General features: G+C 48.3%; 1 protein-coding gene across 1 annotated transcript; it reads left to right on the forward strand.

The window, feature by feature from the left end:
* On the forward strand, positions 1-27,941 carry LOC139394141 (dual specificity tyrosine-phosphorylation-regulated kinase 2-like). The gene is made up of 3 exons (XM_071142176.1): positions 1-237; positions 944-1,074; positions 26,046-27,941. Exons 1-3 carry the CDS (start codon positions 198-200, stop codon positions 27,648-27,650), a joined length of 1,776 nt encoding a protein of 591 aa, XP_070998277.1. The 5' UTR covers positions 1-197; the 3' UTR covers positions 27,651-27,941.

Below are 27,941 nucleotides of genomic sequence, written 5' to 3' on the forward strand. Positions count from 1 at the left end.
TGTCCAAGCGATGGTGGCAGCAGAAGCAACATTTCAGCTGGTGTTGATGGAAGACTTCCCAGTTTTGCAGAGTTGCACGTTGCGAATGCAAGACTGGATGTAGCTGATTGGAGTAGCGAAATTGGTGATCACACAGCCGAGTGGGAGGAGGGGAGATTCTGAAAGTGGGTTTTTCTGTGTGTGACTCTCCAGCGGCCATGTTATCCAAGAAGCCGTGCGCTGCCGTCTACCCAACTGGTAAGGAACAACAATATGGAGCCGAACGGGCTAAACAATACGGTTAAACTCCCTTTGACCGCCGGAGGAATATTGTTGATGGATTTTATGCCTTTTTTGTCGGGTCCTTTGTAACAAGTTTATTACACGTTTACGCCGAGTCTTGCTTCGGGTTTTCCCTGGTCTGTTGAAGAGGGGGGGAGCCTTTGCTAAAATAATGTTTTGAGTAGTTAATGGCGATACATTCGGGGATTTTTTTTCTTTCTTTCTCTAAAGCCTGAAGTGGGCTGTTAGCAAAACCAAAGTCAAATGCTGGTGTGTTATTTATCCCATATGACAGTATGTGTGTCAAGAGAGAACACAGGTTTACGACGGAATCATATGCCCACTGGTTTCTGTGTTGTTTTTTTACGATCTATATATGCTACACGACTATGGGGCGCAAACGGATCTTACAACCAGGATAGCCTACACTCTGGCGGTCATCTGTTGTTCCAAGCACACATAATGTGGAATTAACCTACCTGTTTTGCCGAAGCCATTGTCGCAAGAAGGATTTCCACCTACAATGACCCCCTAAATGCCTGCTTAAATTACTATCCTTAAAATGGATTAAGACAGAGTCCATAGCCTGCTCTACAGCCTGATAACTCTGAGGTGGCCTATGTGGGTAAATAGGCCCATTCAGATTAACCTCATTTCCTGTGTCATTTTGTACGATCTGCAGGCAAAGGGGGTGAGATCTGCCAGCTACAGTCTTCCCCCGGAATCGGAGTCGGGGGTCCCCGGGCCGGAGCAGCGACAGACCCGCCATCGCCGGTCACACTACCACCCCTCAGGAATATCAAGTCGCTCACGGTACGTAACCTGCGGAGCCATGCTTGCTTGTGGGTTTACTGAGGACTAAACATCGGCTTCTTCTTCTTATAATAATAATAATAGTGTGGACCTGCTGCCTATTGCAATGGGATACAGTAGTTTCATTTACACCGTGCATCGCTTATCTATAGGCTATGGAGACCGGAAATGGTGTCTAATAAAAACATGTTTGGTTGCGAACAGGGAGGGTTGTGTCGTTACATGGTTGTTACAACGTAGCGCCGCGGTTTGGTTTAGATTCAGCTCAACGAAATGCAACCACGTAACAAGTTGTCCTGCCACACTGTCACGTGAGGTGTACATTATAGGGCATTAGCACGTGTAGGGTACAGCAGACAATACATAGATATCAAGCTATATCGTGTGATCCTAGATAACACGTACGGTAGTAGCCTATGTCACGTGTGCTTATAGTTTTGTTTATGACCGTGGAAGGGTACATGGTATTCGTTCTTTACGGTGCTGTAACTTTTACGATGATCGTAGCAGGCGGCATAGGCTAGATTTCAAACTTGGAGCTTTAACGTTAGTTAGACTACTCAGTGATACAGTTGCAACTTGCAAAATCCCAATGCACCATATTTAGGATTTGTTGTTGTTGTTGTTGTTGTGCATGCCTACAGCGTTGTTGAGTTGACAGTTAGTTACGATGTTTAGCATGTTGTCAGACTGGTATAAAATGAGTCTTGTCTCGAAGCCATGGCTAGTGTGTGTGTGTGTGTGTGTGTGTGTGTGTGTGTGTGCTCGGTTTGGAACGCACGGGGATTCAGGGAAATAGAAGGTTGAGATTTAATATGAGTTTGCGTGCTGTAGAAAAAGATACCGTTTTATTTATTGTTACGATAATCACGTTGACAGAGATACTCAGGTAAGCAGAGGCTATGTGTCTTGTGAAGGTTGAAACAACTCGTACTGTGTACAGTGTAGCTACGTTAGCCGACTGACTTTATAGCCTACCCGATGTTTACACGTGATCTCAGACAGATAAGTCTTTATTTTATCAATCGAGACTATAAGGGCCATATGTTGGGGGGGGGGGGGGGGGGGGGGGGGGTGTAAACATGACCCACATGTAAACATGAAATGATATTGTAATGTTTAAATACTGGTGGATAGTTGGTCCAGCAGGCTCTATAAAAGCGTGTCCTGAAGTAATGGAGGATTTGGACTCCAGTTAAATGAAGGAGGAGTTTCCAGGCCTTTATTTAGACCTTCCTTCAAATAGATATAAATATAGACTCGGCCAGAAGGACTAGCTCAGCAGCTCAGCAGCTTTCTCCTGACAGAGGATTTTATTGGGCCCTTGTGTTTATCTTCAACTATGATTTAAGGAAAATAAAACCTGACCAGGAAGTTCAAATCAAAATGAGGAAGATTTATATTGGTCCTTCCTGAAATAGCCCCAGGGACAATGTTGTTAAGTTGTAAATAAACCACGGATATATTTCTCACCAGTGTCTGTGCTGTGAGGAACAGACATATTCCTCACCAGTCTCTGTGCTGTGAGGAACAGACATAATTCTCACCAGTGTTTGTGCTGTGAGGAACAGACATAATTCTCACCAGTCTCTGTGTCTGTGCTCAGGACAGGTATAATCAATGGTCATGTGTCTAACTCCACTGTTCTCTAAGTACTGATACTATTTAATCTAATCTGTTAATTGTCAGGTTCAGACAGTGTTAGGTGTTGTATCTGGTCACACAATGTGTAGACTGTATCATAAATTCACAATTTCGCTTTCTGATTTACTCAACTATTTACCTCTAGTCATCCAAAAAACAAGTAGATAGATTTGAATATAGATTTGACCGAATCTGCATAACTAACTTTCACTGGGGAGGAGGGAAATTGGTGTCTTTCCCAATACAATTGTGAGACAATGTAGTCTATCAATCAGTAGTCTAACGAAGAATTCTGCAACTTACCGCAGCTACACTGGTAGTTGGAATCATGTCATTGTAGCTACGCTCCCTGTCAGGCCTGTCTCCTGTTCTAGTAGTCCTGGTGTCTATTCCAGTAGCTACGCTCCCTGTCAGGCCTGTCCTTTGTTCTAGTAGTCCTGGTGTCTATTCCAGTAGCTACGCTCCCTGTTAGGGCTGTCTCCTGTTCTAGTAGTCCTGGTGTCCATTCCAGTAGCTACGCTCCCTGTCAGGCCTGTCCTTTGTTCTAGTAGTCCTGGTGTCTATTCCAGTAGCTACGCTCCCTGTTAGGGCTGTCTCCTGTTCTAGTAGTCCTGGTGTCCATTCCAGTAGCTACGCTCCCTGTTAGGGCTGTCTCCTGTTCTAGTAGTCCTGGTGTCCATTCCAGTAGCTACGCTCCCTGTTAGGGCTGTCTCCTGTTCTAGTAGTCCTGGTGTCTATTCCAGTAGCTACGCTCCCTGTCAGGCCTGTCCTTTGTTCTAGTAGTCCTGGTGTCTATTCCAGTAGCTACGCTCCCTGTTAGGCCTGTCCTTTGTTCTAGTAGTCCTGGTGTCTATTCCAGTAGCTACGCTCCCTGTCAGGGCCTGTCTCCTGTTCTAGTAGTCCTGGTGTCTATTCCAGTAGCTACGCTCCCTGTCAGGGCCTGTCTCCTGTTCTAGTAGTCCTGGTGTCTATTCCAGTAGCTACGCTCCCTGTCAGGGCCTGTCTCCTGTTCTAGTAGTCCTGGTGTCTATTCCAGTAGCTACGCTCCCTGTTAGGCCTGTCCCCTGTTCTAGTAGTCCTGGTGTCCATTCCAGTAGCTACGCTCCCTGTTAGGGCTGTCTCCTGTTCTAGTAGTCCTGGTGTCCATTCCAGTAGCTACGCTCCCTGTCAGGCCTGTCCTTTGTTCTAGTAGTCCTGGTGTCCATTCCAGTAGCTACGCTCCCTGTTAGGGCTGTCTCCTGTTCTAGTAGTCCTGGTGTCTATTCCAGTAGCTACGCTCCCTGTCAGGCCTGTCCTTTGTTCTAGTAGTCCTGGTGCCCATTCCAGTAGCTACGCTCCCTGTCAAGCCTGTTTCCTGTTCTAGTAGTCCTGGTGTCTATTCCAGTAGCTACGCTCCCTGTCAGGGCTGTCTCCTGTTCTAGTAGTCCTGGTGTCTATTCCAGTAGCTACGCTCCCTGTCAGGGCCTGTCTCCTGTTCTAGTAGTCCTGGTGTCCATTCCAGTAGCTACGCTCCCTGTCAGGCCTGTCCTTTGTTCTAGTAGTCCTGGTGTCTATTCCAGTAGCTACGCTCCCTGTTAGGCCTGTCCTTTGTTCTAGTAGTCCTGGTGTCTATTCCGGTAGCTACGCTCCCTGTCAGGGCCTGTCTCCTGTTCTAGTAGTCCTGGTGTCTATTCCAGTAGCTACGCTCCCTGTCAGGGCCTGTCTCCTGTTCTAGTAGTCCTGGTGTCTATTCCAGTAGCTACGCTCCCTGTCAGGGCTGTCTCCTGTTCTAGTAGTCCTGGTGTCTATTCCAGTAGCTACGCTCCCTGTCAGGGCTGTCTCCTGTTCTAGTAGTCCTGGTGTCTATTCCAGTAGCTACGCTCCCTGTCAGGCCTGTCCTTTGTTCTAGTAGTCCTGGTGCCCATTCCAGTAGCTACGCTCCCTGTCAGGGCCTGTCTCCTGTTCTAGTAGTCCTGGTGTCTATTCCAGTAGCTACGCTCCCTGTCAGGGCTGTCCTTTGTTCTAGTAGTCCTGGTGTCTATTCCAGTAGCTACGCTCCCTGTTAGGGCTGTCCTTTGTTCTAGTAGTCCTGGTGTCTATTCCAGTAGCTACGCTCCCTGTCAGGCCTGTCCTTTGTTCTAGTAGTCCTGGTGTCTATTCCAGTAGCTACGCTCCCTGTCAGGCCTGTCCTTTGTTCTAGTAGTCCTGGTGTCTATTCCAGTAGCTACGCTCCCTGTCAGGCCTGTCCTTTGTTCTAGTAGTCCTGGTGTCTATTCCAGTAGCTACGCTCCCTGTCAGGCCTGTCCTTTGTTCTAGTAGTCCTGGTGTCTATTCCAGTAGCTACGCTCCCTGTTAGGGCTGTCTCCTGTTCTAGTAGTCCTGGTGTCTATTCCAGTAGCTACGCTCCCTGTTAGGGCTGTCTCCTGTTCAAGTAGTCCTGGTGTCTATTCCAGTAGCTACGCTCCCTGTCAGGCCTGTCCTTTGTTCTAGTAGTCCTGGTGTCTATTCCAGTAGCTACGCTCCCTGTCAGGCCTGTCCTTTGTTCTAGTAGTCCTGGTGCCCATTCCAGTAGCTACGCTCCCTGTTAGGGCTGTCTCCTGTTCTAGTAGTCCTGGTGTCTATTCCAGTAGCTACGCTCCCTGTTAGGGCTGTCTCCTGTTCTAGTAGTCCTGGTGTCTATTCCAGTAGCTACGCTCCCTGTCAGGCCTGTCCTTTGTTCTAGTAGTCCTGGTGTCTATTCCAGTAGCTACGCTCCCTGTCAGGCCTGTCCTTTGTTCTAGTAGTCCTGGTGTCTATTCCAGTAGCTACGCTCCCTGTCAGGCCTGTCTCCTGTTCTAGTAGTCCTGGTGTCTATTCCAGTAGCTACGCTCCCTGTCAGGCCTGTCCTTTGTTCTAGTAGTCCTGGTGTCTATTCCAGTAGCTACGCTCCCTGTTAGGCCTGTCCTTTGTTCTAGTAGTCCTGGTGCCCATTCCAGTAGCTACGCTCCCTGTCAAGCCTGTTTCCTGTTCTAGTAGTCCTGGTGTCTATTCCAGTAGCTACGCTCCCTGTCAGGGCTGTCTCCTGTTCTAGTAGTCCTGGTGTCTATTCCAGTAGCTACGCTCCCTGTCAGGGCCTGTCTCCTGTTCTAGTAGTCCTGGTGTCCATTCCAGTAGCTACGCTCCCTGTCAGGCCTGTCCTTTGTTCTAGTAGTCCTGGTGTCTATTCCAGTAGCTACGCTCCCTGTTAGGCCTGTCCTTTGTTCTAGTAGTCCTGGTGTCTATTCCGGTAGCTACGCTCCCTGTCAGGGCCTGTCTCCTGTTCTAGTAGTCCTGGTGTCTATTCCAGTAGCTACGCTCCCTGTCAGGGCCTGTCTCCTGTTCTAGTAGTCCTGGTGTCTATTCCAGTAGCTACGCTCCCTGTCAGGGCTGTCTCCTGTTCTAGTAGTCCTGGTGTCTATTCCAGTAGCTACGCTCCCTGTCAGGGCTGTCTCCTGTTCTAGTAGTCCTGGTGTCTATTCCAGTAGCTACGCTCCCTGTCAGGCCTGTCCTTTGTTCTAGTAGTCCTGGTGCCCATTCCAGTAGCTATGCTCCCTGTCAGGGCCTGTCTCCTGTTCTAGTAGTCCTGGTGTCTATTCCAGTAGCTACGCTCCCTGTCAGGGCTGTCCTTTGTTCTAGTAGTCCTGGTGTCTATTCCAGTAGCTACGCTCCCTGTTAGGCCTGTCCTTTGTTCTAGTAGTCCTGGTGTCTATTCCAGTAGCTACGCTCCCTGTTAGGGCTGTCCTTTGTTCTAGTAGTCCTGGTGTCTATTCCAGTAGCTACGCTCCCTGTCAGGCCTGTCCTTTGTTCTAGTAGTCCTGGTGTCTATTCCAGTAGCTACGCTCCCTGTCAGGCCTGTCCTTTGTTCTAGTAGTCCTGGTGTCTATTCCAGTAGCTACGCTCCCTGTCAGGCCTGTCCTTTGTTCTAGTAGTCCTGGTGTCTATTCCAGTAGCTACGCTCCCTGTTAGGGCTGTCTCCTGTTCTAGTAGTCCTGGTGTCTATTCCAGTAGCTACGCTCCCTGTCAGGCCTGTCCTTTGTTCTAGTAGTCCTGGTGCCCATTCCAGTAGCTACGCTCCCTGTTAGGGCTGTCTCCTGTTCTAGTAGTCCTGGTGTCTATTCCAGTAGCTACGCTCCCTGTCAGGCCTGTCCTTTGTTCTAGTAGTCCTGGTGTCTATTCCAGTAGCTACGCTCCCTGTCAGGCCTGTCCTTTGTTCTAGTAGTCCTGGTGTCTATTCCAGTAGCTACGCTCCCTGTTAGGGCTGTCTCCTGTTCTAGTAGTCCTGGTGTCTATTCCAGTAGCTACGCTCCCTGTCAGGCCTGTCCTTTGTTCTAGTAGTCCTGGTGCCCATTCCAGTAGCTACGCTCCCTGTTAGGGCTGTCTCCTGTTCTAGTAGTCCTGGTGTCTATTCCAGTAGCTACGCTCCCTGTCAGGGCCTGTCTCCTGTTCTAGTAGTCCTGGTGTCTATTCCAGTAGCTACGCTCCCTGTAGCTACATCTGTTCCGGAACCAGAACCTCTACAGTACAGAGAGGTGGTGTAGACATCTGTTCCGGAACCAGAACCTCTACAGTACAGAGAGGTGGTGTAGACATCTGTTCCGGAACTAGAACCTCTACAGTACAGAGAGGTGTCGAAGACATCTGTTCCGGAACTAGAACCTCTACAGTACAGAGAGGTGGCGAAGACATCTGTTGTGGAACCAGAACCTCTACAGTACAGAGAGGTGGCGAAGACATCTGTTCCGGAACCAGAACCTCTACAGTACAGAGATGTGGTGTAGACATCTGTTCCGGAACCAGAACCTCTACAGTACAGAGAGGTGTCGAAGACATCTGTTCCGGAACTAGAACCTCTACAGTACAGAGAGGTGGCGAAGACATCTGTTCCGGAACTAGAACCTCTACAGTACAGAGAGGTGGCGAAGACATCTGTTCCGGAACCAGAACCTCTACAGTACAGAGAGGTGGTGAAGACGTCTGTTGTGGAACCAGAACCTCTACAGTACAGAGAGGTGGTGAAGACGTCTGTTCCGGAACCAGAACCTCTACAGTACAGAAAGGTGGTGTAGACATCTGTTCCGGAACCAGAACCTCTACAGTACAGAGAGGTGGCGAAGACATCTGTTCCGGAACCAGAACCTCTACAGTACAGAGAGGTGGTGTAGACATCTGTTCCGGAACTAGAACCTCTACAGTACAGAGAGGTGGTGTAGACATCTGTTGTGGAACCAGAACCTCTACAGTACAGAGAGGTGGTGTAGACATCTGTTCCGGAACCAGAACCTCTACAGTACAGAGAGGTGGTGTAGACATCTGTTCCGGAACCAGAACCTCTACAGTACAGAGAGGTGGCGAAGACATCTGTTCCGGAACTAGAACCTCTACAGTACAGAGAGGTGGTGAAGACATCTGTTCCGGAACTAGAACCTCTACAGTACAGAGAGGTGGCGAAGACATCTGTTCCGGAACCAGAACCTCTACAGTACAGAGAGGTGGTGTAGACATCTGTTCCGGAACTAGAACCTCTACAGTACAGAGAGGTGGCGAAGACATCTGTTCCGGAACCAGAACCTCTACAGTACAGAGAGGTGGTGTAGACATCTGTTCCGGAACCAGAACCTCTACAGTACAGAGAGGTGGTGTAGACATCTGTTCCGGAACCAGAACCTCTACAGTACAGAGAGGTGGTGTAGACATCTGTTCCGGAACCAGAACCTCTACAGTACAGAGAGGTGGTGTAGACATCTGTTCCGGAACTAGAACCTCTACAGTACAGAGAGGTGGTGTAGACATCTGTTCCGGAACCAGAACCTCTACAGTACAGAGAGGTGGCGAAGACATCTGTTGTGGAACCAGAACCTCTACAGTACAGAGAGGTGGTGAAGACATCTGTTCCGGAACTAGAACCTCTACAGTACAGAGAGGTGTTGTAGACATCTGTTCCGGAACCAGAACCTCTACAGTACAGAGAGGTGGCGAAGACATCTGTTCCGGAACTAGAACCTCTACAGTACAGAGAGGTGGTGAAGACATCTGTTCCGGAACTAGAACCTCTACAGTACAGAGAGGTGGCGAAGACATCTGTTGTGGAACCAGAACCTCTACAGTACAGAGAGGTGGTGAAGACATCTGTTCCGGAACTAGAACCTCTACAGTACAGAGAGGTGGCGAAGACATCTGTTCCGGAACTAGAACCTCTACAGTACAGAGAGGTGGCGAAGACATCTGTTGTGGAACCAGAACCTCTACAGTACAGAGAGGTGGCGAAGACATCTGTTCCGGAACTAGAACCTCTACAGTACAGAGAGGTGGCGAAGACATCTGTTCCGGAACTAGAACCTCTACAGTACAGAGAGGTGGCGAAGACATCTGTTCCGGAACTAGAACCTCTACAGTACAGAGAGGTGGTGTAGACATCTGTTCCGGAACTAGAACCTCTACAGTACAGAAAGGTGGTGTAGACATCTGTTCCGGAACCAGAACCTCTACAGTACAGAGAGGTGGTGAAGACATCTGTTCCGGAACCAGAACCTCTACAGTACAGAGAGGTGGTGTAGACATCTGTTCCGGAACCAGAACCTCTACAGTACAGAGAGGTGGTGAAGACATCTGTTCCGGAACTAGAACCTCTACAGTACAGAGAGGTGGCGAAGACATCTGTTCCGGAACTAGAACCTCTACAGTACAGAGAGGTGGCGAAGACATCTGTTGTGGAACCAGAACCTCTACAGTACAGAGAGGTGGTGTAGACATCTGTTCCGGAACCAGAACCTCTACAGTACAGAGAGGTGGTGTAGACGTCTGTTGTGGAACCAGAACCTCTACAGTACAGAGAGGTGGTGAAGACGTCTGTTGTGGAACCAGAACCTCTACAGTACAGAGAGGTGGTGTAGACATCTGTTGTGGAACCAGAACCTCTACAGTACAGAGAGGTGGTGTAGACGTCTGTTGTGGAACTAGAACCTCTACAGTACAGAGAGGTGTCGAAGACATCTGTTGTGGAACCAGAACCTCTACAGTACAGAGAGGTGTTGAAGCAAGGCCTCTTAGTGGAACACAACGCTGGGAGCAAAACACAGCTCTCCTCCTCCCAAACGGCCCCCTATTCCCTATCTAGTGCCCTAGCTGTGACCAAAGCCCATCGGCTCTATATGAGAATAGGCAGCTATTTGAGACATATTTGCAGTCAGATATTATCGCTCTCTTAGTTGGGACACTAGGGGTGGTGAGGGCGGGTGATAAATGACTGAGGTACCCCCGGCCGTCTGCAGAGAGCTGGGTCTTGTTCATCGTGCCCCAAACGGACTGAAACAGGGAGGGACTGAACACGTGTGGTTTGTGTGTGTGGTTTGTGTGTGTGGTTTGGGCTACAGACCAGTGGTATCCTGTAATCTGCAGCTGTCGTCCTCTCTACCCTCTCCCTGACCTGCCCCCCAATTCCTGTCCACATCATGTCCCTGTTATCCAACCAAGACACAGGACAAGTGTTAAAATGACAGCATTTAGAACAGCTATTTAGACACACACACACACACACACACACACACACACACACACACACACACACACACACACACACACACACACACACACACACACACACACACACACACACACACACACACACACTGTAGATTGTCTCAGAGGCAACAAACACTAAATGGCTGATCATTTCACAGACACACTAGTTGAACATGATGTGACTGTGTGTAGATAACTATTTTAGTAAGTGTTGTATAAGTATGGTGGAATAACTCTAGTTGACTTGGTGGAATAACTCTAGTTGACATGGTGGAATAACTCTAGTTGACATGGAGGAATAACTCTAGCTGACATGGTGGAATAACTCTAGTTGACATGGTGGAACAACTCTAGTTGACATAGTGGAATAACTCTAGTTGACATGGTGAAATAACTCTAGTTGACTTGTTGGAATAACTCTAATTGACATGGTGGAATAACTCTAGTTGACATGGTGGAATAACTCTAGTTGACATGGTGGAATAACTCTAGTTGACATGGAGGAATAACTCTAGTTGACTTGGTGGAATAACTCTAGTTGACATGGTGGAATAACTCTAGTTGACTTGGTGGAATAACTCTAGTTGACATGGTGGAATAACTAGTTGACTTGGTGGAATAACTCTAGTTGACATGGTGGAATAACTCTAGTTGACATGGTGGAATAACTCTGGTTGACATGGAGGAATAACTAGTTGACATGGTGGAATAACTCTGGTTGACATGGAGGAATAACTAGTTGACTTGGTGGAATAACTCTAGTTGACAAGGTGGAATAACTCTGGTTGACATGGAGGAATAACTAGTTGACATGGTGGAGTAACTCTGGTTGACATGGAGGAATAACTAGTTGACTTGGTGGAATAACTCTAGTTGACATGGTGGAATAACTCTGGTTGACATGGAGGAATAACTCGTTGACATGGTGGGATAACTCTGGTTGACATGGAGGAATAACTCGTTAACATGGTGTAATAACTCTAGTTGACATGGTGGAATAACTCTAGTTGACATGGAGGAATAACTCTAGTTGACTTGGTGGAATAACTCTAGTTGACATGGTGGAATAACTCTGGTTGACATGGAGGAATAACTAGTTGACATGGTGGAATAACTATAGTTGACATGGAGGAATAACTCTAGTTGACATGGTGGAATAACTAGTTGACATGGTGGAATAACTCTAGTTGACATGGTGGAATAACTCTAGTTAACATGGTGGAATAACTAGTTGACATGGTGGAATAACTCTAGTTAACATGGTGGAATAACTCTGGTTGACATGGAGGAATAACTAGTTGACATGGTGGAATAACTATAGTTGACATGGAGGAATAACTCTAGTTGACATGGTGGAATAACTAGTTGACATGGTGGAATAACTCTAGTTGACATGGTGGAATAACTCTAGTTAACATGGTGGAATAACTAGTTGACATGGTGGAATAACTCTAGTTAACATGGTGGAATAACTCTAGTTGACATAGTGGAATAACTCTAGTTGACATGGTGGAATAACTCTAGTTGACATGGTGGAATAACTCTAGTTGACATGGTGGAATAACTCTAGTTGACATGGTGGAACAACTCTAGTTGACATAGTGGAAGCATACAGCTCCCCCACCTCTCAACCCTGTTCTGTAGTACAGATACCAGCTGACAACCACCTCTCAACCCTGTTCTGTAGTACAGAGACCAGCTGACAACCACCTCAACCCTGTTCTGTAGTACAGAGACCAGCTGACAACCACCTCTCAACCCTGTTCTGTAGTACAGAGACCAGCTGACAACCACCTCTCAACCCTGTTCTGTAGTACAGATACCAGCTGACAACCACCTCTCAACCCTGTTCTGTAGTACAGAGACCAGCTGACAACCACCTCTCAACCCTGTTCTGTAGTACAGAGACCAGCTGACAACCACCTCTCAACCCTGTTCTGTAGTACAGAGACCAGCTGACAACCACCTCTCAACCCTGTTCTGTAGTACAGAGACCAGCTGACAACCACCTCAACCCTGTTCTGTAGTACAGAGACCAGTTGACAACCACCTCAACCCTGTTCTGTAGTACAGAGACCAGCTGACAACCACCTCTCAACCCTGGTCTGTAGTACAGAGACCAGCTGACAACCACCTCAACCCTGTTCTGTAGTACAGAGACCAGCTGACAACCACCTCTCAACCCTGTTCTGTAGTACAGAGACCAGCTGACAACCACCTCTCAACCCTGTTCTGTAGTACAGAGACCAGCTGACAACATACAGGCATCAGGAACAGGGTGACATGCTGAACATTTCAGAAGGGGTCTATAGTTTATGACCGTGGTGCTTTAAAAAGACACAATGTAAGCCTGTGCATTTACATCAAGGACATGCTGGGACTGACTGTCCCCTTAACCCAGAGGACTGTTACCAGCTCTGTCCTGTCTCTGTTCCAGGAGACTGACTGTCCCCTTAACCCAGAGGACTAGTACCAGCTCTGTCCTGTCTCTGTTCCAGGGGACTGACTGTCCCCTTAACCCAGAGGACTGGTACCAGCTCTGTCCTGTCTCTGTTCCAGGGGACTGACTGTCCCCTTAACCCAGAGGACTGTTACCAGCTCTGTCCTGTCTCTGTTCCAGGGGACTGACTGTCCCCTTAACCCAGAGGACTAGTACCAGCTCTGTTCTGTCTCTGTTCCAGGGGACTGACTGTCCACTTAACCCAGAGGACTGTTACCAGCTCTGTCCTGTCTCTGTTCCAGGAGACTGACTGTCCCCTTAACCCAGAGGACTGGTACCAGCTCTGTCCTGTCTCTGTTCCGGGGAACTGACTGTCCCCTTAACCCAGAGGACTAGTACCAGCTCTGTCCTGCCTCTGTTCCAGGGGACTGACTGTCCCCTTAACCCAGAGGACTAGTACCAGCTCTGTCCTGTCTCTGTTCCAGGGGACTGACTGTCCCCTTAACCCAGAGGACTGGTACCAGCTCTGTCCTGTCTCTGTTCCAGGGGAGTGACTATCCCCTTAACCCAGAGGACTGGTACCAGCTCTGTCCTGTCTCTGTTCCAGGGGACTGACTGTCCCCTTAACCCAGAGGACTGGTACCAGCTCTGTCCTGTCTCTGTTCCAGGGGACTGACTATCCCCTTAACCCAGAGGACTGGTACCAGCTCTGTCCTGGCTCTGTTCCAGGGGACTGACTGTCCCCTTAACCCAGAGGACTGCTACCAGCTCTGTCCTGTCTCTGTTCCAGGGGACTGACTGTCCCCTTAACCCAGAGGACTGCTACCAGCTCTGTCCTGTCTCTGTTCCAGGGGACTGACTGTCCCCTTAACCCAGAGGACTGCTACCAGCTCTGTCCTGTCTCTGTTCCAGGGGACTGACTGTCCCCTTAACCTAGAGGACTAGTACCAGCTCTGTCCTGTCTCTGTTCCAGGGGACTAGTACCAGCTCTCTCCTGTCTCTGTTCCAGGGGACTGACTGTCCCCTTAACCCAGAGGACAAGTACCAGCTCTGTCCTGTCTCTGTTCCAGGGGACTGACTGTCCCCTTAACCCAGAGGACTAGTACCAGCTCTGTCCTGTCTCTGTTCCAGGGGACTGACTGTCCCCTTAACCCAGAGGACTAGTACCAGCTCTGTTCTGTCTCTGTTCCAGGGGACTGACTGTCCCCTTAACCCAGAGGACTAGTACCAGCTCTGTCCTGTCTCTGTTCCAGGGGACTGACTGTCCCCTTAACCCAGAGGACTGGTACCAGCTCTGTCCTGTCTCTGTTCCAGGGGAGTGACTATCCCCTTAACCCAGAGGACTGGTACCAGCTCTGTCCTGTCTCTGTTCCAGGGGACTGACTGTCCCCTTAACCCAGAGGACTGGTACCAGCTCTGTCCTGTCTCTGTTCCAGGGGACTGACTATCCCCTTAACCCAGAGGACTGGTACCAGCTCTGTCCTGTCTCTGTTCCAGGGGACTGACTGTCCCCTTAACCCAGAGGACTGCTACCAGCTCTGTCCTGTCTCTGTTCCAGGGGACTGACTGTCCCCTTAACCCAGAGGACTGCTACCAGCTCTGTCCTGTCTCTGTTCCAGGGGACTGACTGTCCCCTTAACCCAGAGGACTGCTACCAGCTCTGTCCTGTCTCTGTTCCAGGGGACTGACTGTCCCCTTAACCTAGAGGACTAGTACCAGCTCTGTCCTGTCTCTGTTCCAGGGGACTAGTACCAGCTCTCTCCTGTCTCTGTTCCAGGGGACTGACTGTCCCCTTAACCCAGAGGACAAGTACCAGCTCTGTCCTGTCTCTGTTCCAGGGGACTGACTGTCCCCTTAACCCAGAGGACTAGTACCAGCTCTGTCCTGTCTCTGTTCCAGGGGACTGACTGTCCCCTTAACCCAGAGGACTAGTACCAGCTCTGTTCTGTCTCTGTTCCAGGGGACTGACTGTCCCCTTAACCCAGAGGACTGGTACCAGCTCTGTTCTGTCTCTGTTCAAGGGGACTGACTGTTCCCTTAACCCAGAGGACTGGTACTAGCGCTGTCCTGCCTCTGTTCCAGGGGACTGACTGTCCCCTTAACCCAGAGGACTAGTACCAGCTCTGTCCTGTCTCTGTTCCAGGGGACTGACTGTCCCCTTAACCCAGAGGACTAGTACCAGCTCTGTCCTGTCTCTGTTCCAGGGCACGGGTCAAAGTTAGAAAGAGACAGACAGACGTACAACAAGCCGATGTGTTTCGTTAAAAGTCATTCCCTGCCACAGTGTGTATTGGTATCATAGCTACAGTACAGTTAGTAGGAGCTAGCAGGCTGTTTGTGCTACACTGTCCTCTCTCTATCCAGGGATCTGCCATCTGGTCCGAACAACAAGCAAATCCACCAGGGTCTGTTAAAGGAAAGCCAAGTAGCAGAACGCTTGTTCTCCCCTCACAATACAACACCTCTAGGAGACCAGTCTCTAGTACTGATGGTACCAGTCCTCTGGGTTAAGACCAGTCTCTAGTACTGATGGTACCAGTCCTCTGGGTTAAGGGGACAGTCAGTCCCCTGGAACAGAGACAGGACAGAGCTGGTACTAGTCCTCTGGGTTAAGGGGACAGTCAGTCCCCTGGAACAGAGACAGGACAGAGCTGGTACTAGTCCTCTGGGTTAAGGGGACAGTCAGTCCCCTGGAACTGGACAGTCAACACCTCTAGGAGACCAGTCTCTATTACTGTCCTCTGATACGTTGTGATGAATTATCACATAGTGACCTCTAGGAGACCAGTCTCTATTACTGTCCTCTGATACGTTGTGATGAATTATCACATAGTGACCTCTAGGAGACCAGTCTCTATTACTGTCCTCTGATACGTTGTGATGAATTATCACACAGTGACCTCTAGGAGACCAGTCTCTATTACTGTCCTCTGATACGTTGTGATGAATTATCACACAATGACCTCTAGGAGACCAGTCTCTATTACTGTCCTCTGATACGTTGTGATGAATTATCACACAATGACCTCTAGGAGACCAGTCTCTAGTACTGTCCTCTGATACGTTGTGATGAATTATCACACAGTGACCTCTAGGAGACCAGTCTCTATTACTGTCCTCTGATACGTTGTGATGAATTATCACACAGTGACCTCTAGGAGACCAGTCTCTATTACTGTCCTCTGATACGTTGTGATGAATTATCACACAGTGACCTCTAGGAGACCAGTCTCTAGTACTGTCCTCTGATACGTTGTGATGAATTATCACACAGTGACCTCTAGGAGACCAGTCTCTAGTACTGTCCTCTGATACGTTGTGATGAATTATCACACAGTGACCTCTAGGAGACCAGTCTCTAGTACTGTCCTCTGATACGTTGTGATGAATTATCACACAATGACCTCTAGGAGACCAGTCTCTAGTACTGTCCTCTGATACGTTGTGATGAATTATCACACAGTGACCTCTAGGAGACCAGTCTCTAGTACTGTCCTCTGATACGTTGTGATGAATTATCACACAGTGACCTCTAGGAGACCAGTCTCTAGTACTGTCCTCTGATACGTTGTGATGAATTATCACACAGTGACCTCTAGGAGACCAGTCTCTAGTACTGTCCTCTGATACGTTGTGATGAATTATCACACAGTGACCTCTAGGAGACCAGTCTCTAGTACTGTCCTCTGATACGTTGTGATGAATTATCACACAGTGACCTCTAGGAGACCAGTCTCTAGTACTGTCCTCTGATACGTTGTGATGAATTATCACACAGTGACCTCTAGGAGACCAGTCTCTAGTACTGTCCTCTGATACGTTGTGATGAATTATCACACAGTGACCTCTAGGAGACCAGTCTCTAGTACTGTCCTCTGATACGTTGTGATGAATTATCACACAGTGACCTCTAGGAGACCAGTCTCTAGTACTGTCCTCTGATACGTTGTGATGAATTATCACACAGTGACCTCTAGGAGACCAGTCTCTATTACTGTCCTCTGATACGTTGTGATGAATTATCACACAGTGACCTCTAGGAGACCAGTCTCTATTACTGTCCTCTGATACGTTGTGATGAATTATCACATAGTGACCTCTAGGAGACCAGTCTCTATTACTGTCCTCTGATACGTTGTGATGAATTATCACACAGTGACCTCTAGGAGACCAGTCTCTATTACTGTCCTCTGATACGTTGTGATGAATTATCACACAATGACCTCTAGGAGACCAGTCTCTATTACTGTCCTCTGATACGTTGTGATGAATTATCACACAATGACCTCTAGGAGACCAGTCTCTAGTACTGTCCTCTGATACGTTGTGATGAATTATCACACAGTGACCTCTAGGAGACCAGTCTCTATTACTGTCCTCTGATACGTTGTGATGAATTATCACACAGTGACCTCTAGGAGACCAGTCTCTATTACTGTCCTCTGATACGTTGTGATGAATTATCACACAATGACCTCTAGGAGACCAGTCTCTATTACTGTCCTCTGATACGTTGTGATGAATTATCACACAATGACCTCTAGGAGACCAGTCTCTAGTACTGTCCTCTGATACGTTGTGATGAATTATCACACAGTGACCTCTAGGAGACCAGTCTCTATTACTGTCCTCTGATACGTTGTGATGAATTATCACACAGTGACCTCTAGGAGACCAGTCTCTATTACTGTCCTCTGATACGTTGTGATGAATTATCACACAGTGACCTCTAGGAGACCAGTCTCTAGTACTGTCCTCTGATACGTTGTGATGAATTATCACACAGTGACCTCTAGGAGACCAGTCTCTAGTACTGTCCTCTGATACGTTGTGATGAATTATCACACAGTGACCTCTAGGAGACCAGTCTCTAGTACTGTCCTCTGATACGTTGTGATGAATTATCACACAATGACCTCTAGGAGACCAGTCTCTAGTACTGTCCTCTGATACGTTGTGATGAATTATCACACAGTGACCTCTAGGAGACCAGTCTCTAGTACTGTCCTCTGATACGTTGTGATGAATTATCACACAATGACCTCTAGGAGACCAGTCTCTAGTACTGTCCTCTGATACGTTGTGATGAATTATCACACAGTGACCTCTAGGAGACCAGTCTCTAGTACTGTCCTCTGATACGTTGTGATGAATTATCACACAGTGACCTCTAGGAGACCAGTCTCTAGTACTGTCCTCTGATACGTTGTGATGAATTATCACACAGTGACCTCTAGGAGACCAGTCTCTAGTACTGTCCTCTGATACGTTGTGATGAATTATCACACAGTGACCTCTAGGAGACCAGTCTCTAGTACTGTCCTCTGATACGTTGTGATGAATTATCACACAGTGACCTCTAGGAGACCAGTCTCTAGTACTGTCCTCTGATACGTTGTGATGAATTATCACACAGTGACCTCTAGGAGACCAGTCTCTAGTACTGTCCTCTGATACGTTGTGATGAATTATCACACAGTGACCTCTAGGAGACCAGTCTCTATTACTGTCCTCTGATACGTTGTGATGAATTATCACACAGTGACCTCTAGGAGACCAGTCTCTAGTACTGTCCTCTGATACGTTGTGATGAATTATCACACAGTGACCTCTAGGAGACCAGTCTCTAGTACTGTCCTCTGATACGTTGTGATGAATTATCACACAGTGACCTCTAGGAGACCAGTCTCTAGTACTGTCCTCTGATACGTTGTGATGAATTATCACACAGTGACCTCTAGGAGACCAGTCTCTATTACTGTCCTCTGATACGTTGTGATGAATTATCACACAGTGACCTCTAGGTGCGTCTGAAGTGGCACCCTATGCCCTTTATAGCGCACTATAAAGTATACACACGACAGTGGTGCACTATGTAGGGAACAGGGTGACATTTGGGACACCTCCCCAGGCGAATAGAGGACGTTTAGAAGTGACATGACCATCGGGTTGGAGTGCAGACAGAGTAATAAACCAGTTCTACCAGCTGATTACAGTGTAATGTAGGGAACACCTGCTGTATGGAGACAGACTCTGGTCTACAGACAAGACTGTAATGGTTTGTCTAGTCTACAGACAGGACAGTGATGGTTTGTCTAGTCTACAGACAGGACAGTAATGGTTTGTGGAGACAGACTCTAGTCTACAGACAGGACAGTAATGGTTTGTCTAGTCTACAGACAGGACAGTAATGGTTTGTCTAGTCTATAGACAGGACAGTAATGGTTTGTCTAGTCTATAGACCGGACAGTAATGGTTTGTGGAGACAGACTCTAGTCTACAGACAGGACAGTAATGGTTTGTCTAGTCTATAGACAGGACAGTAATGGTTTGTGGAGACAGACGCTAGTCTACAGACAGGACAGTAATGGTTTGTCTAGTCTATAGACAGGACAGTAATGGTTTGTGGAGACAGACTCTAGTCTACAGACAGGACAGTGATGGTTTGTGGAGACAGACTCTAGTCTACAGACAGGACAGTAATGGTTTCTGGAGGGAGAGAAGAAGGACTCTAACCATGCAAATTCAGGGTCTGAAAGGTCGTGTGTGTGTGTGTGTGTGTGTGTGTGTGTGTGTGTGTGTGTGTGTGTGTGTGTGTGTGTGTGTGTGGAAGCAGCAGGACAGGGGGAACAGACAATCCCTTGCCTGAACGAAGCAACAGGATGTTGCAGAGAAAACAAGATGTCTGCCGAGCGAGGAGGTAATCACCTTATCTCCTAGGGAAGGGTCTGGTGGGGAGGCAGCTCAGGAACACAGGAAGTACACTAATAGCGTTCACGCTAAACATTTATAGGAGAGAAGGAGCTAGATATACACAGAGTATTGAAGTTAGCATGAAAGAACTGACCTGGTCAGTTTGACCTGGTAGTGAGTTTCTAGTGACTAGTCTGACCTGGTAGTGAGTCTAGTGACTAGTCTGACCTGGTAGTGAGTTTCTAGTGACTAGTCTGACCTGGTAGTGAGTTTCTAGTGACAAGTCTGACCTGGTAGTGAGTCTAGTGACTAGTCTGACCTGGTAGTGAGTCTAGTGACTAGTCTGACCTGGTAGTGAGTCTAGTGACTAGTCTGACCTGGTAGTGAGTCTAGTGACTAGTCTGACCTGGTAGTGAGTCTAGTGACTAGTCTGACCTGGTAGTGAGTCTAGTGACTAGTCTGACCTGGTAGTGAGTCTAGTGACTAGTCTGACCTGGTAGTGAGTTTCTAGTGACAAGTCTGACCTGGTAGTGAGTTTCTAGTGACTAGTCTGACCTGGTAGTGAGTTTCTAGTGACTAGTCTGACCTGGTAGTGAGTTTCTAGTGACAAGTCTGACCTGGTAGTGATTCTAGTGACTAGTCTGACCTGGTAGTGAGTTTCTAGTGACTAGTCTGACCTGGTAGTGAGTTTCTAGTGACAAGTCTGACCTGGTAGTGAGTCTAGTGACTAGTCTGACCTGGTAGTGAGTTTCTAGTGACTAGTCTGACCTGGTAGTGAGTCTAGTGACTAGTCTGACCTGGTAGTGAGATTCTAGTGACAAGTCTGACCTGGTAGTGAGTCTAGTGACTAGTCTGACCTGGTAGTGAGTTTCTAGTGACAAGTCTGACCTGGTAGTGAGTCTAGTGACTAGTCTGACCTGGTAGTGAGTTTCTAGTGACTAGTCTGACCTGGTAGTGAGTTTCTAGTGACAAGTCTGACCTGGTAGTGAGTTTCTAGTGACTAGTCTGACCTGGTAGTGAGTTTCTAGTGACAAGTCTGACCTGGTAGTGATTCTAGTGACTAGTCTGACCTGGTAGTGAGTTTCTAGTGACTAGTCTGACCTGGTAGTGAGTTTCTAGTGACAAGTCTGACCTGGTAGTGAGTCTAGTGACTAGTCTGACCTGGTAGTGAGTTTCTAGTGACTAGTCTGACCTGGTAGTGAGTCTAGTGACTAGTCTGACCTGGTAGTGAGATTCTAGTGACAAGTCTGACCTGGTAGTGAGTCTAGTGACTAGTCTGACCTGGTAGTGAGTTTCTAGTGACAAGTCTGACCTGGTAGTGAGTCTAGTGACTAGTCTGACCTGGTAGTGAGTTTCTAGTGACTAGTCTGACCTGGTAGTGAGTTTCTAGTGACAAGTCTGACCTGGTAGTGAGTTTCTAGTGACTAGTCTGACCTGGTAGTGAGTCTAGTGACTAGTCTGACCTGGTAGTGAGTTTCTAGTGACTAGTCTGACCTGGTAGTGAGTCTAGTGACTAGTCTGACCTGGTAGGGAGTCTAGTGACTAGTCTGACCTGGTAGTGAGTCTAGTGACTAGTCTGACCTGGTAGTGAGTCTAGTGACTAGTCTGACCTGGTAGTGAGTTTCTAGTGACTAGTCTGACCTGGTAGTGAGTCTAGTGACTAGTCTGACCTGGTAGTGAGTTTCTAGTGACTAGTCTGACCTGGTAGGGAGTCTAGTGACTAGTCTGACCTGGTAGTGAGTTTCTAGTGACAAGTCTGACCTGGTAGTGAGTCTAGTGACTAGTCTGACCTGGTAGTGAGTTTCTAGTGACTAGTCTGACCTGGTAGTGAGTCTAGTGACTAGTCTGACCTGGTAGTGAGTTTCTAGTGACTAGTCTGACCTGGTAGTGAGTCTAGTGACTCGTCTGACCTGGTAGTGAGTTTCTAGTGACAAGTCTGACCTGGTAGTGAGTCTAGTGACTAGTCTGACCTGGTAGTGAGTCTAGTGACTAGTCTGACCTGGTAGTGAGTCTAGTGACTAGTCTGACCTGATAGTGAGCAGACCACGTTGTCTATTATCTCCCACTTGGCTGCTGACAGAATCACGTAGTGCTCGGCCGGGGGAGAGACGGAGGCCCTCTTCCTTATGGAACATAGAACATGTCATTATTCAAACACACAATGCAGAGAGACAGAGAGAGGGAGAAAGATAGAGGAGAGGGAGGGGGGTAGAGAGGAAAGGAAAGGGAGAAAAAAAAGAGAAGAGAGAGAGGAGAAGGGGAGAGAGAGAGAGGAGAGAGAAGGGGAGAGAGAGAGAGGAGGGAGAAGGGAGGGAGAGAGAGAGAGAGAGAGAGAGAGAGAGAGAGAGAGAGAGAGGAGAGAGAGTGGGAGAAAGAGAGAGGAGGGAGAAGGGAGGGAGAGAGAGAGAGAGGGGGGGAGAGCAAAACAGACCAGGTGGATGAGTCAGTTGTGTTATGCAGAGTAAGGGAGGGTATAGGGCTGGTCAGTTATGTTATGCAGAGTAAGGGAGGGTATAGGGCTGGTCAGTTATGTTATGCAGAGTAAGGGAGGGTATAGGGCTGGTCAGTTATGTTATGCAGAGTAAGGGAGGGTATAGGGCTGGTCAGTTGTGTTATGCAGAGTAAGGGAGGGTATAGGGCTGGTCAGTTATGTTATGCAGAGTAAGGGAGGGTATAGGGCTGGTCAGTTATGTTATGCAGAGTAAGGGAGGGTATAGGGCTGGTCAGTTGTGTTATGCAGAGTAAGGGAGGGTATAGGGCTGGGCTGGTCAGTTATGTTATGCAGAGTAAGGGAGGGTATAGGGCTGGTCAGTTGTGTTATGCAGAGTAAGGGAGGGTATAGGGCTGGTCAGTTATGTTATGCAGAGTAAGGGAGGGTATAGGGCTGGTCAGTTATGTTATGCAGAGTAAGGGAGGGTATAGGGCTGGTCAGTTATGTTATACAGAGTAAGGGAGGGTATAGGGCCTGGCAGCGAGCAGCAGGCAGTACTTCTAACTGAGGAGGTGATCACTAACTAAGAGCCTCGTCCCCATGGCAGCTGATCTCTTGAATCCTGTTGAGTCTGGAAATCCAGATTGTTCACCATTGTGTCCTATTTCACAATCCTATTGCAGCTCACACACACACACACACACACACACACACACACACACACACACACACACACACACACACACACACACACACACACACGCTTGATAGGCTCTTTGTCAAGCACTGTCTTCTCTGTTGATTTGGTCCAGAGCAGAGTAGGACGGGGAGAGAGAGAGTCCCCCTTTGTCTTCTGTTGTCTCCTCCCCCATTCCTTAATCAGCTGGACTAGTATAGTAACACAACTCTCCCTACAGCTTCCTTCTTCCTGGTTCCTTTATCAGCTGGACTAGTGTAGTAACACAACTCTCCCCACAGCTTCCTGGTTCCTTTATCAGCTGGACTGGTATAGTAACACAACTCTCCCTACAGCTTCCTTCTTCCTGGTTCCTTTATCAGCTGGACTGGTATAGTAACACAACTCTCCCTACAGCTTCCTGGTTCCTTAATCAGCTGGACTGGTATAGTAACACAACTCTCCCTACAGCTTCCTGGTTCCTTAATCAGCTGGACTAGTATAGTAACACAACTCTCCCTACAGCTTCCTGGTTCCTTAATCAGCTGGACTGGTATAGTAACACAACTCTCCCTACAGCTTCCTGGTTCCTTTATCAGCTGGACTGGTATAGTAACACAACTCTCCCTACAGCTTCCTTCTTCCTGGTTCCTTTATCAGCTGGACTGGTATAGTAACACAACTCTCCCTACAGCTTCCTGGTTCCTTTATCAGCTGGACTGGTATAGTAACACAACTCTCCCTACAGCTTCCTTCTTCCTGGTTCCTTTATCAGCTGGACTGGTATAGTAACACAACTCTCCCTACAGCTTCCTGGTTCCTTAATCAGCTGGACTAGTATAGTAACACAACTCTCCCTACAGCTTCCTGGTTCCTTAATCAGCTGGACTAGTGTAGTAACACAACTCTCCCTACAGCTTCCTGGTTCCTTAATCAGCTGGACTAGTATAGTAACACAACTCTCCCTACAGCTTCCTGGTTTCTTAATCAGCTGGACTAGTGTAGTAACACAACTCTCCCTACAGCTTCCTGGTTCCTTAATCAGCTGGACTAGTATAGTAACACAACTCTCCCTACAGCTTCCTGGTTCCTTTATCAGCTGGACTGGTATAGTAACACAACTCTCCCTACAGCTTCCTGGTTCCTTTATCAGCTGGACTAGTATAGTAACACAACTCTCCCTACAGCTTCCTGGTTTCTTAATCAGCTGGACTAGTGTAGTAACACAACTCTCCCTACAGCTTCCTGGTTCCTTTATCAGCTGGACTGGTATAGTAACACAACTCTCCCTACAGCTTCCTGGTTCCTTTATCAGCTGGACTAGTATAATAACACAACTCTCCCTACAGCTTCCTTCTTCCTGGTTCCTTTATCAGCTGGACTAGTGTAGTAACACAACTCTCCCTACAGCTTCCTGGTTCCTTTATCAGCTGGACTGGTATAGTAACACAACTCTCCCTACAGCTTCCTTCTTCCTGGTTCCTTTATCAGCTGGACTGGTATAGTAACACAACTCTCCCTACAGCTTCCTTCTTCCTGGTTCCTTTATCAGCTGGACTGGTATAGTAACACAACTCTCCCTACAGCTTCCTGGTTCCTTAATCAGCTGGACTAGTATAGTAACACAACTCTCCCTACAGCTTCCTGGTTCCTTTATCAGCTGGACTAGTATAGTAACACAACTCTACCTACAGCTTCCTGGTTCCTTTATCAGCTGGACTGGTATAGTAACACAACTCTCCCTACAGCTTCCTTCTTCCTGGTTCCTTAATCAGCTGGACTAGTGTAGTAACACAACTCTCCCTACAGCTTCCTGGTTCCTTTATCAGCTGGACTGGTATAGTAACACAACTCTCCCTACAGCTTCCTGGTTCCTTTATCAGCTGGACTGGTATAGTAACACAACTCTACCTACAGCTTCCTTCTTCCTGGTTCCTTTATCAGCTGGACTGGTATAGTAACACAACTCTCCCTACAGCTTCCTGGTTCCTTTATCAGCTGGACTGGTATAGTAACACAACTCTACCTACAGCTTCCTTCTTCCTGGTTCCTTTATCAGCTGGACTGGTATAGTAACACAACTCTCCCTACAGCTTCCTTCTTCCTGGTTTCTTAATCAGCTGGACTAGTGTAGTAACACAACTCTCCCTACAGCTTCCTGGTTCCTTAATCAGCTGGACTAGTGTAGTAACACAACTCTCCCTACAGCTTCCTGGTTCCTTTATCAGCTGGACTAGTATAGTAACACAACTCTCCCTACAGCTTCCTTCTTCCTGGTTCCTTTATCAGCTGGACTAGTATAGTAACACAACTCTCCCTACAGCTTCCTTCTTCCTGGTTCCTTTATCAGCTGGACTAGTATAGTAACACAACTCTCCCTACAGCTTCCTGGTTCCTTTATCAGCTGGACTAGTATAGTAACACAACTCTCCCTACAGCTTCCTTCTTCCTGGTTCCTTTATCAGCTGGACTAGTATAGTAACACAACTCTCCCTACAGCTTCCTTCTTCCTGGTTCCTTTATCAGCTGGACTAGTCCAGTAACACAACTCTACTTACAGCTTCCTTCTTCCTGGTTGTGTAATCTAAGGAACGTGTGTGATTGCGTTCTTTAGAACCAGACACACACACACTACTCCCGGCTAAGATCCTTACACACACACACACACACACACACACACACACACACACACACACACACACACACACACACACACACACACACACACACACACACACACACACACACACACACACACACACACTACTCCCTGCTAAGAGCCTTATCCTGCAGATCAGTAGGTCGAGCTAGATAAAGCTTTAGTCTGCTATAGATACAACACCACTGTCATGTAGATGCTGTAACGTCTTTATAAACCACAAGCTAAGACCTAGACAAGCTAAGACCTAGACAAGCTAAGACCTACACAAGCTAAGACCTAGACAAGCTAAGACCTACACAGGCTAAGACCTACACAAGCTAAGACCTACACAAGCTAAGACCTACACAAGCTAAGACCTAGACAAGCTAAGACCTACTCAAGCTAAGACAAGCTAAGACCTACACAAGCTAAGACCTACACAAGCTAAGACCTACACACGCTAAGACCTACACAAGCTAAGACCTGTTCGTGTCAGTGGTAGTTGGATTATATCTAGAAATACATCTAAAACCTAGACCAGGTGTTCCTGTCAGTGGTAGCTGGATTATATCTAGAAATACACCTAAAACCTAGACCAGGTGTTCCTGTCAGTGGTAGTTGGATTATATCTAGAAACACATCTAAAACCTAGACCAGGTGTTCCTGTCAGTGGTAGTTGGATTATATCTAGAAACACATCTAAAACCAGGTGTTCCTGTCAGTGGTAGTTGGATTATATCTAGAATCTTCTATATCTGTATCTTTTAGAATCCAGAATTGGTTTGCTCGACTCACTAGTTCCTCAAAGTATTTGGGTGCAGGGTTCAAAGGACATATCAACTGTTTCTGTCCGTTGTTTTCAGTTGGGTCTTTTCCTGTTGATGCTGCTGCTGATTCTAATGTCTTGTTCTGTCCCTCTGATCTCTTCCAGGTTGGAGGCAATAAGCACACCATGAGTGACCACATGCACGCGGGGAACCACCAACAGATCCACGTTCAACAGCTGTTTGAGGAGAACAGCAACAAACGGACAGTGTTGACTGCACAGCCCAATGGGTTGACCTCTGTGGGCCGGGCAGGTCTACCGCTGCCTGACCGTCAGCAGCCCGACGTCACCACGGCCCAGTGTCGGCAGGGCAGCTCAGCCTCCCTCAAGTCCACCGACAGCAAGCCCCAGCCGGCCACCCTGACCCCGGAGCAGGCCATGAAGCAGTTCATGCCCAAGCTTACGGCCTTCGAGCACCACGAGATCTTCAGTTACCCAGAGGTGTATTTCGCTGGACCCAACGCCAAGAAGAGGCCGGGGGTGATCGGGGGGTCCAACAACGGAGGCTACGACGACGATCAGGGCTCCTACGTCCAGGTGCCCCACGACCACGTCTCCTACCGCTACGAGGTCCTCAAGGTGATTGGCAAGGGCAGTTTCGGTCAGGTGGTGAAGGCCTACGACCACAAGGCCCACTGCCACGTGGCGCTGAAGATGGTGAGGAACGAGAAGAGGTTCCACCGCCAGGCGGCCGAGGAGATCCGGATCCTGGAGCACCTGAGGAAGCAGGACAAAGACTCCACCATGAACGTGATCCACATGCTGGAGAACTTCACATTCCGTAACCACATCTGCATGACCTTTGAACTCCTCAGCATGAACCTCTACGAGCTCATCAAGAAGAACAAGTTCCAGGGCTTCAGCTTGCCGCTCGTCAGGAAGTTCGCCCACTCTATCCTGCAGTGTCTGGACTCGCTGCACAAGAACCGTATCATCCACTGTGACCTGAAGCCAGAGAACATTCTCCTGAAGCAGCAGGGACGCAGCGGGATCAAGGTCATCGACTTTGGCTCCAGCTGCTACGAGCACCAGCGGGTTTACACCTACATCCAGTCTCGTTTTTACAGAGCTCCCGAGGTCATCCTGGGGTCACGCTATGGGATGCCTATTGACATGTGGAGCCTGGGCTGCATCTTAGCGGAGTTGCTCACTGGGTACCCTCTCTTGCCGGGCGAAGACGAAGGGGACCAACTGGCATGCGTCATCGAGCTGCTGGGCATGCCCTCGCAGAAACTTCTGGACTCTTCCAAGAGAGCCAAGAACTTTGTGAGCTCCAAGGGTTACCCCCGGTACTGCGCGGTGACGACCCTGCCGGACGGCTCGGTGGTGCTGAACGGAGGGCGCTCCCGCCGGGGCAAACTGAGGGGACCCCCGGGGAGCAAGGAGTGGGTGACGGCCTTGAAGGGCTGCGACGACCCCCTGTTCCTGGACTTCATCAAGCAGTGTCTGGAGTGGGACCCTGCCGTGCGCATGTCCCCCAGCCAGGCCCTCAGACACCCCTGGCTCAGGAGGCGCTTGCCCAAACCTCCCACGGGGGACAAAACAGCGGTGAAGCGTATCACCGACGGGGGCTCTGGCGCTATCACATCAATCTCCAAATTACCTCCCACCTCGGGCTCCACCTCCAAGATAAGGACTAACCTGGCACAAATGACGGACGCTAACGGGAACATCCAACAGAGGACAGTGTTGCCAAAACTAGTCAGTTGAAGAAACTGTAAACGACAGCTAGTTCGTTGTCTAATCTAGGATATCTCTTCTTACTGGTTTTGGTTTGTTTTTTTTTAAATGGAGAGATGATTGTGTCTCCGAGAGAGAGAAAAACAACTGGGGAAGCCTGAACAGTACCAGTCACAGTACTCAACAGTGTGGTTTTTTAGACAGACGGACAGTACCAGTCACAGTACTCAACAGTGTGTTTTTTTTAGACAGACGGGTTTATTCAGCGTTATTAATTCACCGCGTCATTGTTTAGTAGCTCTGTAGCAGCTTTTATTTAAA

This window comes from Oncorhynchus clarkii, unplaced genomic scaffold (genome assembly GCF_045791955.1).
Source record: "Oncorhynchus clarkii lewisi isolate Uvic-CL-2024 unplaced genomic scaffold, UVic_Ocla_1.0 unplaced_contig_8491_pilon_pilon, whole genome shotgun sequence".
Taxonomy (NCBI): domain Eukaryota; kingdom Metazoa; phylum Chordata; class Actinopteri; order Salmoniformes; family Salmonidae; genus Oncorhynchus; species Oncorhynchus clarkii.

Coding starts and splice junctions, on each gene's coding strand:
- LOC139394141 (XM_071142176.1), top strand. CDS start 198: ATGTTATCCAAGAAGCCGTGCGCTGCCGTCTACCCAACTG. Junction 238..943: donor CGCTGCCGTCTACCCAACTG/GTAAGGAACAAC, acceptor TACGATCTGCAG/GCAAAGGGGGTGAGATCTGC. Junction 1,075..26,045: donor GGAATATCAAGTCGCTCACG/GTACGTAACCTG, acceptor GATCTCTTCCAG/GTTGGAGGCAATAAGCACAC.